Here is a 12,086-nt window from a genome sequence, read left to right as displayed (position 1 = left end):
CTCTCAATCTAAAGGTGTCCTCAGGGCTAAAATGAGTCTCCTGTAGACAGCAAATAGATGGGTCTTGTTTTTTTATCCATTCTGATACCCTATGTCTTTTGGTTGGCGCATTTGGTCCATTTACATTCAGTGTTATTATAGAAAGATACGGGTGTAGAGTCCTTATGATGTCTGTATGTGTACAGGGTAGCCCCCCCAAAAAGGGCTTCTGTGTTGGTGCACCCGAATCATCTGCAGAGACGCAACCACCCACCCTTGTTGAGCCCTTTTGTGACGCTGCACCATTGTGGTCGCCAGGCTCTGGCTGCTGTGCTCCTCGGAGAGGGTGGTGGAGGCACATCTGAGAAGAGTGTATCTGGACGAGTGAAGGGGTTAGGAGGAAATGTCGCTTACTTGCGCACTGTGGTTCCGGAAAGGCCTTTTCCGGAGAGGTCGCTCGGGAGCTGAGGCTGACCGAGCACTCTCCCAGCAGTCTGACTCCGAGGCCAAAGGCCGGGGTCAAGGAGGAGCTTGGCTTTGTTGTGAGCGATGGAAGCGGAAGCGGAGCCAGGTGAGGCACCAGGCAGCTGGTGTTGGGACGGAACCTACCCCGTAAGGAGTTGGGTTTTCAGATAAGGGCCTGGGGTCGTTGTGTCCTCAGGGGGAAGGACTGGCATGATGTTGTTGAATTTTTTGAAAGCTGCTGCTGGTTCTGTGTGGATAGTGGGTTGGGGGAGGAGACAAGAATGGATGCAGTGTAGACGTCATTGGGTAGAGTGGCTCCTTCTAATGTGTGGGTTGAGCTCTAAGATTCGTGTTTTAGGCAACAGGTACAAGCCCCTCACATCACCCATCACATAAAGCACAGGACAGTGTGCGTCTTTATATCCTTTACAGAACTACGTAATGTTTAAAAGCAGCGTGTGTAATTTTACGTGTGTGGGTACAAGGCGTACACTAAAGTATTCACCTGTTCTGGAGTGCATGGCAGGCACGGTACTAAGGTCTTAGACACAGAGGTATCTGTAGCATTTACCTCGCCCCAGAGACGTATGGGGGCGGTTTTACGTAGAGCAATAGAAGGATGCATGGGAGTGTGTGGTTCGGTGGAATAGGGGGAACGTGTGCACAGTGCGGCTGCCGGATGGCCGTTTTGTCCCATGGGTCGGCGTGGGTCAGACTCGGGGAGGCGGTTTTCCTTGGGAGGTTCGGCTGCCCTGTGTTCTCCTTCATGCACCCCACTCTGTCTCCCGGACGCCTTTCCAAGCACCTCGTAGTGAAGCTCCATCTGGGCGGACTGTGGGCTCTTTGAGTTCCGCCCGGGCCACCACCCTCCTCCCCCCACCTGTGCCTCCTCCTGGGAACAGAGCAGCTTGCTCCCTGGTCCGGTGGTCAGAAGCCAGGGAGATGGCTTTGCCTCTTTCCTGCTCTTCCCTCTCCCTGCTGGTCCGTGGGTCCTGTGGCGTGGAGCTTGCCTGTCTTTATGTCAGATCTTACTGCCCTTATGCCCGTGTGAGGATAGGCTGTCCAAGTGCACACAAGTCTCGCACACGATGTTCCTCCTGATGAACGCTTAGGCGGTGGTGACACACATGCGTCCCGGGTGGCCTGGCTGCATGCTCCCTCGATTTTCACGCACAGACGTGCGCATGGCAGGCGAAGTGGTTCACTGAGCACCTTGGTGAGGATTTGCTGTCTGGAAAGTGGGGTTGGGTCCTCACAAATGTGCCGATAGGCAGACATGCATGGGGTGGGGGGGACCCGCTAGATGGGGCTGTCTTGGGTCTTGGGGCCTGGCGGTATGGGGGTGGAGGCGGGCACTGTCTGTGCAGCTTTCCAGAAGGGCCTTTCTGTTCCTGGCCAATGTTTCCATAGACGGCTGGCTGGCTTTAGTCCCAGCGCCCTTGTCACGGAAGGGTCCATGTGGGAAAGGAGCCGAGACTCTGCCGGATCACTCCTGGTGGCAGCGTGCTTTCCAGCGATGCCACTTCCATGCCGCCTTCCTCGCCCTCCGTCTGCTTCGCCAGATCTCCTCTCTGTGCTGTCTTCTTCTGTGACCTCCTCTGGGCTTTTCTCTGTGCTCGTGACCTTCTGTAGGATACGCATTTTGAATCCCTGCATCCCCCAACTCTTTTTCTTTTTCTTTTTCTTTTTTTTTCTGTTTGCCATATGCACAGTCTCATTCATGAGTTTCCTGATTGGCTGTGTCATAGGTCCTGGAAATCACGCACGTCGTATGGACAGTCATCTCTAGCAGGGGTTTCTTGATTGTGTTGGGCTTGATGGTTTCCCCAGAGTTTTTTGTAACGTCCCTTGGCATCTTCCTGACTTTCATAATGTTCCCTCTGTGGCGGTTCTCTTTGGTAGCATTGACTGTCCTTCTTGTAACGTGCCTGTGTCATGAGCCTCACAGGTCCTCGTGGCCCCTGGTCCGCAGGCTGACTTAGACCCGCTGCGCTCCGGAGCGAGTGAGCCGCCAAGACACGTTTGGTGGTGACCCGTGGGGTTCTGGGTGGCCAGGACATTGTCCAATGTCAGAAGAACTTTGGAGGACAGTCCCTTGCTTTCAGTGTACTTCCTGAGTTGAGGGAGAGAGCCGGGATGGAACTGCTCCAGGGCAAGGGCTCTGGTTGTGCAGCCAGACCACTGCCACCTGGCACTTGTTGCCTTCAGGACCCTGGGGTGAGCTTCCTACACAGGGCCAGCCGCCCTGCTCACACCCCCGCCTGTATCCGCTCATTCGGTAGCTGCTTCACCCCTTCCTACCCAACATCTTGGTGCTCACTTGTCTTTCTCGTGAATAAATGTCGTTTGTGGCATTTTCCCCCCGACAGGGCACCTCCTTCTGCATGAAAAACCTGTGCAGGCAGCCATGGTGTCCTCAACTGATTTTCTTGGGTTTTCACTTTTTGTGTTGGAGCGGTTGACATGCGGTGGATGGTAGTTCCTGCTTCTCTGCAATCTTCTCTGGGGCGTCTGGGAAACTGTGTCCTTCTTCTTCGTGGTGGAAGCTGCTTCTCCTATCGTCTGGACCATTTTCAAAGCCAAACCCCTTTCTAAAATCACCAAGCTGTCCTGTGCCTGCATTGAAATGTGCCAGTTTTCGATCCTTCCCTTCCTTCTGCCTTACGTCGTGATGTCAGGTCTTCACTTGTGTTGCAGTTTGAGTTGCGTCTGCGGGTGTGCCCGTCTCACAGCAGTCCTACATCCACAGAGATGCCACATCTTCCACACGAGACACAAAGATGTCTCACAAATAGCACCAGGTTTTTGCATGTGCTGGGGTAGCCGCAGGGAGAGAGCTTCGAGAATTTCCCTTTCTTTGTGCCTCCATGGTCCTCACGCTGGCCAGCTGGCAGCTGCAGCTGTGGACCTCAGTACATGTCAGGCCATTCAGCCTTTTCTTGTCATACCATGAGTCTTCTCTGCATCGCGGGAGCACGTCCAGCATCCCTGGGGACACTTCAAACGGGTCCCAGGCTGTAATTAAGGTTCATGGTATTGCCCTTAACACGGTGAAAATGACGCAGGAACCCTGAGAAATCACTTCTCCTGTGGTGCTTGATGTACTGGAGAAAGGAAGTGCTTACCAAGAGCTGAGTAGCAGATTCGTGGATTCGTGCAACACTTGAGGGGACCTCAATAGCAACAGGAGGTGGTGCACACTACCCCCAGAGGACAGCGTCTGCTACAGCTCGTGTTATGCGGTTAGGACTTAATCCTGCGTCTCCACATTTGTTTGCCTTTCTCTTGACTGCAAATGGCACCATGTAGGTACGGTCAGTTTCTGTGTGCAAAATGATACGGTTTATCTTGTTAGAGTAGGTTTGTGTATGTTTTCGGGGAGGAAATGCTCTAATGGCCTCGTATCTGCGTATATTTCATGCACTCGTGGCCTCCCTTTTAGTTACTAGTTTTGATACTTCGTAGCTGCTCAGCTCATCTGCCAGTCTTTCCAAACGTCACACAGCTCCAGAAAAGTTTCCAATGTATTTATTGGAACAAAAATCCCCACATAGAAATGGGCCTGCACAGTCCTACATCAAGGATCAGATAGGCTTCTGTGGGTTCACCTTGTCAAGTCAGATTGCAAGCAAGGTGGTCAGTTCTGTGGTAACATTCCCGTTGATTTGGAAAGGGCTAATTTATGAAAGAAATTGAAGTATGTCACCAGCTTGTACTTGGATTTTCTAGAATTGCTGAAATCAACCACTCTCTTTATTTGGAATGTCAGTTGTTAAGTGAACGTTTATCCCCTCGTTTGTCCTACAGAGACAAAAGCTCTGGGGCGCCTGGGTGTCTCAGGGCGTTAGGCGTCTGACTCTTGGTTTCAGCTCAGGTCATGATGTCATGGTTCAGGGATTGAGCCCTGCACCGGGCTGTGCGCTCGACTGACTGGAGAGTGTGCGTCCACCTCCTTGGAGCCCACCTGGAGCCCTCCTGGAGTCCACCTCCATGGAGCCCATGTCCTGGGCAGGCGCTCAGTATTGGCGTGAGAGAAGCCCCACGCGGGGTGGTGGGCCCTGGCATCACTCTCGTCAGAGACCCTTCCTCCGTAATATTTCCTGCTTGACTAAGGAAAGAAGTCGTAAACTCGCCCTTTCGTCAAGAGTCCTACCATCATTTTTGAAAAGTCCATTGGGCATGGTTGAGTCTGACTGAGCCAGGGGTTCAGGCTCAGACAGCAGCTTTTGAGTACCGTCAGCCTTTCCCCACTGCCGCTCCACAAGCCTGCTTGCCAGACGAGGCCAGAGGCTGCGGATGGGCAGGAGGCTTCTCGGCCGGTTGCTCCCGAGTCAGCAGAGTTCCTGAGTCCTAGACCTGCCAGGCACCTGAAAATGTCTGTCCCCTTGAGTGTCGGTCCCTCCGAAAATCCCCGGGACTCCTGTGGGTGGTGAGGAGGGGACTGGTGTGTGTGATGCTACTTGAGGGTGGTGGGTGCTGGGACTCTGGAGGGCCACGGAGGCCTGGTGTGCTCTGGTAAAGACCCCCTGTGTCTCTCCACTTTTGTCCCCTCTCCGACCCCAGGAGTGTGCAGCTCTCGCTGCAGAGCTCCACACCTGCAGGGAGCAGCTCGTGCAGAGAGAGGAGGAGATCGCCAACCTGAAGGCGGAGAGAAACAACACCAGGGTCAGTAGGCGCACTGCCAGTGTCTTTAAACACAGGACACCATTCACTCCCCTTGTCCACATGTCCCCATGGAGTTGGCTGGGACCTATTGTTCTCAAACCTTGTTTGATCCGTGAGGAGGAGTAAGGCTATTTTAACACATTCGAGGGGGTGGCTCCCTACCTGGGAACTGAATTGAAGGGATTCAGACTTGGTTTTGCATTTGGTGAACTTGAGGCCCGGAATTGAAGGTGTTCTTGAAACACGGTTTTCCTTTTGCCTCTCCCGCCAGCTGCTGCTGGAACATTTGGAGTTCCTCGTCTCCAGGCACGAGAGAGCTCTTCAAAAAACAGTCATACGGCGACAGGCGAAGACTCCGGCCGGCGTGTCCAGTGAGGCGGAGGTGCTCAAGGTCCTCAACTCCATATTGGAGAAGGACAAAACCGAGGCTGAAACGGTGTGCCTAGCCACGGCGGGTCTCAATTTGTGCACATGCTGTGTGTTCTAGGCACCCTTTGTGTGTTTGTGTGACTGGAGTTTCCTTTTCATCTTCTTGAATTCTTGTAAGAAGACAGGTCTGTATGCTTAAAAAGCATAGTTGGTGGAAATGGTGTGTGTATCGGATTGGCTAGTACAAATCGCATAATGCAATTTATTTCGGGGAAGATTCGTCTCCAATGTAAAATTGAAAGCGGTTAACAAGCAAGTTTGTGAGCAGGAGCATCCGTGAAAAACCTTACCAGCATTGTGTCATGTTATTTGAGGCGCAGGGGATCTTAGGGTAACTGTATAGTAAGGACTAATGAAACACCTCTGTGTACCAACTCAATCCCTTTGTTTCCAGGTGAGAGAGCAGTCACGTGTGGCACTGGAGGGGTGTAGTTTCGTAGAAGAAGAATTAGGGGCCACACGCAGAGTTCAGCTCCAGACATCATCCCAGGATTTGATTGGAGGGGGTTTCCTTTTTATCCATTGTTTTTAAAACAACATATGAAGACTAGCAGTGGGGGCCCTCACATGTTGCTTCCCTTTCTGAGTTTCAAAGGTGCAGAGCCAGATGAAAGAGCTCCTGGCTACCCTGTGCACTCTCGTGGCCAAGCTGGAAGAGGACCTAGACATCTCAAGGAAAGACCTCATCCTTTCTGAAGCAATGAACACCATATTACAAAGAGATGTCCGTGAAGTGAGTGTCAGTTGAAATGGCCACGCCGTCGGCGAGCCAAACGTGGGGTGTTTGGTTCGCCTTGCCCAGTGTGTCCTTCGTCTCCCATGGGTTTTGAACGTTTGGAGTTTGGTAGAAGTAGCAGCAGAACGGGACGTGACTCCGGGGCCTGGGCGGGCTGCCTCCCCATCTGCGTGGTGGAATCTGTCCTCCCTGGGCTCTCCCCTGCCGAGGCCTGGCTGGCGGGCAGGCGGCGGAGTGGCCTCTGGTGTGGGGTGTGGGCCACCTGAGCTTGGCCCATGCCATGCTCTTGGTCCGTTTTGGGAACACACTCGGCACATAGGAACCAGCGTGGTGCTGCCAGGTCGTTTCCGGGGGCACGACCTTGCGGGGGCGGCTCTGCCAGGGGCCGTCACGGCCGCCTCTGCCGCCCTGCCCTCCTCCCAGGGGTTCCGTGCACTGGTCGTGGCGGTCAGAGTGAGCGAGGGGCAGCCCGCTGGTCCTGGTGTAAGGTCATGGAGGAGTGCGGCCACTTCTGCACGTGTGGTCGTCGATGGGCATCTGATCATTGTCACAGAAACTAGTAAGGGTAGGATGGTTTCTCTGTGCCTCCTCCTGTCACTGTGAGCTGCCCTTTGCGGACAGTCCCTGCACACCCCACCCCCAGCCCGGCAATGCCACCTCGGGAAGACCCTGTCAGACCCTCGAGGGTGTACGTGCACGAGCAGTCTGTTTAGTACCTTAGTGTGGGTGAGGTCGTGTCAGAATTTAAAACAAAAGTAGTTGCAGAAATTATAGAACCTGTTCAGTGAAGTTGTTGTTTGGCAGAGGTGGGGAGAGACCCCTCAGCAGAGTTCAATATGCAGAGAACTTAGAAAATCCTTTCTTAGGACTCATCACTTTCACTCTTGAGACTGCTGACATAAATTGCTTAGTAAACACGGAGGGCTGGAAGAGGAATCTTTCGGGTGTTGGACAAGAAACGCAGGGCAGGACGTTCTGGTTGCATTCGCAGTGTCAGATACCATGGGATACAATGTTGTCACAGGGTTAGGCTATAGAAGATGACTTCCAGTTATATGAAAGGTGGAGTTTGGCTTCCATTTGTTAACACAGCTGCTTCAACTTTGTGGTAATTGGATGAGATTTCATCCACCTTTTCCCCGGAAAAAGGATGGTTGTCTCATGGTGTGTGCCTCCAGAGGCAAGTCGCTGTTCTGTGGAAAGCTCAACGGTGTCCGGAGGCAACCGAGGTTGTGACTTCCGGGAGACTTTATTATCCGTTTGTCTTTGAACACATGGGAAAAAATAAGCCTGGGTAACTGGCCAGAATCCTGAGCAGCCTTCGCACTGTCGGCACAGAGCCTGACGCGGGGCGCCAACTCACAGAGCGACACCGGCTGAGCCACCCAGGTGCCCCGAGGATGCTACTTTTCTGTTTGTTTGGAAAATGAGGATTTCGCCCGGTTTTTGTGTCTGGAGTGTGTTAATGTGTCGTACGCTAATTCTTTCCCTGTTTTCCCTCTGAAATACCTGCTGTAGGCCCTGGCCCAGAAGGAAGACATGCAAGACAGGATCACTACCCTTGAGAAGCGCTGCCTCAGGGCACAGCACAAAGCCACCTCTCTGCACGACCTCAAGGATAAACTCGCAAACGAGATCGCAAAGAAGGACTGTCTGCATCGACAGGTCGTTGGTTTCGTTGAACTTCATTCCACTTTTATTAATTACAAGTCCAATTAAGGACCAAGTGTCAATTTTCCAGGTTTTTAGAGGATCTTAGAATCTGTGTTGACCAGCGGGGTTACTTCAACGTCCAGGGTTTAATTCTTTCGAATTTTATGGAAGCATGTTATGGGGCTCCCCTCCTTGATTCCTTCTTTGTCTTGTCTTACATGCACGTTACTCTGTTGCCTGTTAGCACTGTTTCCAAAGGAGCAGGGAGTGGCCGGGAATGTGTAGGCAGCTGGCCATTTTGGTTAGTACCTGAGATCGGGGGGAATGGCAGGTGCAGAAGCACAGTCTGGCGTGAGGATGTGAGACCCTGTGTTGTGGGAAGCAGCACGTCTCTTCCTTGGTTGTCTCAGGTCATCCGGCATTGAACAGGAAAACCACATCCAGCTTCTTGGAAACTGAGTGAGTTTGCCTGGTGTGTTTGTCAAATGTGTCAGTCGACCCAAAATGGTAATCAAAGTGAAATACTAGGAAGCCATTAAAATGACATGGAGGAATGCTGTTTGAGAGCACGTAACATGTTCCAAATCATGAGTGTAAAGGGCAGATTGCGAAATACTATGTGTACAGCATGTGATTTATTTCGGAGGGTTTTAAAGCATGATACGCGGTCTGTATATACACACAGAGCTATATGCACACAGAAGATGGAAGGAGTCTGTGGGAACAAACGTTAACCTTGCAAAAACCTCACCTTATACGTGATTTTTAAAATGACTTTATATATATTTTAATGCTTATTTATTTTTGAGAAAGGGAGCCAGAGTGAGAGAGAGAGAGAGAGAGAGAGCGAGCGAGCATGAGCAGTGGAGGGCCAGAGAGGGAGAGAGGGAGACGCAGAATCCAAAGCAGGCTCCAGGCTCTGAGCTGTCAGCACAGAGCACGAGGCGGGGTTGACCCCATGAGCTATGAGATCATGACCTGAGCCGAAGGTGGACGCTTAACCGACTGAGCCACCTCGCCTTCCCTAAAAGTCCTTTAACAAAAAATCTCATGTCTAAGTTTTCCACATTTACATTTTCCACGTTTTTGGTCGAGAGGGAGAGTGTTTTTGTTGAATAATGCTCCACTTCCAAAAAGAACTCAACTGGCATCAGGCATGCTCTCAGAAGCTCTGTGCTGGCTGATGTGCCCACCTCAGAATGTCCTATGTAGCGAGCCCTCGGACCCCAGTATAAATATGTTTACGAAGGGTTAGGACCGAACCCTTCTCTCCTTAACTCGTCAGGAAGAGCGAGCAAGCTCCTCCAGAAGATGGGTTTTCTTTAATGTGTGGGAACTTTGTCTTTGGAAAGACTTCTTTGAAGATACTGAAGAAGAGCAAAGAGTTTGGCAAGACATGTTTTGCGTAGTGAAAGGAGGACCAAGGCAGTGGGTGACTCCTTGCAGAAAGGAAAGGTTTACTCTGAAGCACCTACCAAACTGTTGGCTTCAGTCAGAACTACCAGTAGATCTCTGCATTTAGATTTTGTTTCACTTTATTAAAAACGGAAACGGAGAGAAGACTTGCTACACTCTGATGCTTTGCCTTCATTTCCTAGACTGCGGATCAAAACGGCCAGTTGGAAGAGCGCCTGGAGGTGGCGGAGCGGAAGCTGCAGCAGACCCCGAGGAAGGCCAAGTCGCTGCCCGAGGTGGAAGCCGAGCCGGCCCAGAGGGTGGCCACCCTCTGCAAGGTGGGGCCCCCGTTTCCTTCTGGGTCCCATAGGTGGGAATGTCATTTTCATGGCGGCCCGTTCTTGTATCTCATTTCTCACCGGTAACGTCGGCGTGCCAAAGTCCGCGAACCAGCTGAGATCTGTTTTCGGTGCTACTTTGTCTGAGGTTGGAATGCTTTTCAACGGCAGGCGCATCATCCCCAGTTTTGTTCCCTCCGGTTTTGTCCGACGTGTGCTGTTTGCCGTTGGCTGCATGTAAGACTCACTGCTTTTCAGAGTTACGTCAGCGACTCAAAGCTCAAGATAGTAGCCTTGGGCAAGAGAAGGACAGGGGTGCCTGGCTGGCTCAGTCAGTGGAGCTTGGGACTCTTGATCTCAGGGTCATGAGTCTGAGCTCCCCGTTGGGTGTAGAGCTTACCGAAGGAAAAACAACCAAAAAAGCATAGAATTTTTCCGAGAAATGAGAAAATCCTATCCTCTTTTAAACACAATCGTTTTTATTTAAAAAATTCTTAAACGTCAATTTATTTGAGACAGACAGAGAGGGCGAGCATGGGCACATACATGAGCAGGGGAGGGGCAGAAAGAAGGAGATAGAATGCCAAGTAGGCTCCATGCTAGCGGCACAGAGCCTGACACAGGGCTCGAACGCACAAACCTTGAGTTCATGACCTGAGCTGAAGCCAAGAGTCAGAACCCGACTGACTGAGCCACCCAGACACCCCTGTAAGAAATAAATCTTTAAGGAATTCACTCGGAGGTTCCACAAATAGAGTTGAGGAACGTGCTAGACACAGTCCCTGCCCTCCCAGCTCTCACAGCCCTCACCACCCACAGAGGAAGGCAGCAGTTGAAGAGGTAGTTTCCAGACATGATGTGGTCGGTGCTGGGATCGAGTGATGCACACAGGACGAGGGAGCACATGACTGGGCAGCCAGTCCATCCTTCCGGAACCTGGGCTGAGGGAACCTGTAGCAGGGAGCCTGTCGGTGCTTCTGTGTCACCGGTTCCAGTGCAGTCAGGGTCCCAGTGGGAAGGGGGGTGGGTTCGTCACGGGATAATGACCCTCAAGGCTGCCATCAAGTCGGGCAGGCGGCATTGGGCACCCACAGGCCCAGGCTCCAACAGAGCCTCTCCTCCTTTGTGATCTGCATGTCAAGTCTCCGTTTCTTTTCTCGCCTGTCCTCTCTCCTGTCCCTGGTCAGCCGTGTAGCCCGACCCTTTGTCTTTGGACAGTGTGCTGCTGAGGAAGCTAAATTGTTGGAAGTAACTTCCCAGCTTAGGAAGGCAGCACGCCTGTTTGCTCTTTCCGCTTGCTGCTTCCTCCTGTCCGTGCTGAGTGGACAGGGGTGTCTCCCGGGGGACGAGGCACCGTCCAAGGATCCGGGACCCGGGGTGGGGACGAGACCATTGCCCACCCCCGGTCACCAGCATGGAAGCCCACTGCTTCCCACTGGCATGCATGAGGCCTGTAGGGACTGTGAGCAGGCAGAAGGCCGCTCACAGCCTGTCGTGCGTAGGCACAGCGTGTGGTGTGGGGCAGCCAGCTCTTCTGACCCCGCTGTCGCCCACAGGCCGAGCAGAGGGGTGGCACCATCGAGGAAAGGCTGCGCCAGATGGAGGCCCAGCTGGAGGAAAAGAACCAAGAACTGCAGCGGGTACGTGTCCGGGCGGAGCAGCCGCGCACCTGGCAGTGGTTGAGGATGAGGCGCAGGCTGGGGGTGTGGGGGTAGGGAGTGGTCCCTTGTTTCCCACTTCTCCCCACGTGGACGCCAGGCCCCTTCTCGATCCCATCAGGGGTACGGTGCACTCTTGTGCGAGTTGGATGCTAGTGAACACTCCTAGCCTGTGGACAATGTTCTCTGGACGCTGGGGCCCCGTAGGCAGTGCCGCCTAGGGGTGGAGGCACCCGCACAGCCCACCGTGCCCACCAGCTCATTAGCAGCTACTCACGGTTGACGCGGGACCTCGTGGGTGTCCCTTGGCCATAGCGCAGGTACTGGCCTGGGGTAGGGCAGCCTAGAGGAGGGGTCTCCTTCCTTAGGACGTGACACTGAGGTCCTGAAATCAGGTCACGGGGCTGACCTTGGTCCCCACATCCTGAATTTCTACTTGAGATGTATAGGCACAGGTCGGGGTAGATGTTCCTTAGAAGAGGAATAGCGTCATCGAGCCTTGACGAAAGGGAGGCCCGTGTCCCTTGAATCCCCTGAGATTTTTCCCTGCGGGAGCTGGTCGGACGTCAACATGAAACACCCAGGAGACAGAGCAGGCAGCAGCCTCCCCAACTTGGGACGTCCATCCAAGGCCATCAGGTTTTGTTTTCACCAGCAAAGTCAAAACACTCACCCTTAACTTACACCAGAAACTCGTGTGCTTGGCCCTCAGGGTCAGAAAATAAAACATGAGTTTCCGCGGAGTGAAGCTTCTGATGCCAGCGTGAC

General features: G+C 52.9%; 1 protein-coding gene across 1 annotated transcript in view; it reads left to right on the top strand.

Annotated features, from left to right (window-relative positions):
* Window positions 1-252: 252 nt before the first annotated feature.
* Window positions 253-12,086, top strand: part of LOC113597181 (liprin-alpha-1-like) — a 31,434-nt gene continuing 19,600 nt past the window's right edge. The window contains exons 1-7 of the mRNA XM_053207915.1: window positions 253-550; window positions 5,008-5,109; window positions 5,381-5,491; window positions 6,134-6,271; window positions 7,793-7,939; window positions 9,526-9,660; window positions 11,217-11,300. Of these exons, the coding sequence (XP_053063890.1) occupies window positions 383-550; window positions 5,008-5,109; window positions 5,381-5,491; window positions 6,134-6,271; window positions 7,793-7,939; window positions 9,526-9,660; window positions 11,217-11,300 (885 nt within the window). The 5' untranslated portion in view covers window positions 253-382. The remainder of the gene's footprint in view (window positions 551-5,007; window positions 5,110-5,380; window positions 5,492-6,133; window positions 6,272-7,792; window positions 7,940-9,525; window positions 9,661-11,216; window positions 11,301-12,086) is intronic.

This window comes from Acinonyx jubatus, chromosome D2, assembly GCF_027475565.1.
Source record: "Acinonyx jubatus isolate Ajub_Pintada_27869175 chromosome D2, VMU_Ajub_asm_v1.0, whole genome shotgun sequence".
Taxonomy (NCBI): domain Eukaryota; kingdom Metazoa; phylum Chordata; class Mammalia; order Carnivora; family Felidae; genus Acinonyx; species Acinonyx jubatus.
This window is presented reverse-complemented; position numbering and strand designations above follow the sequence as displayed.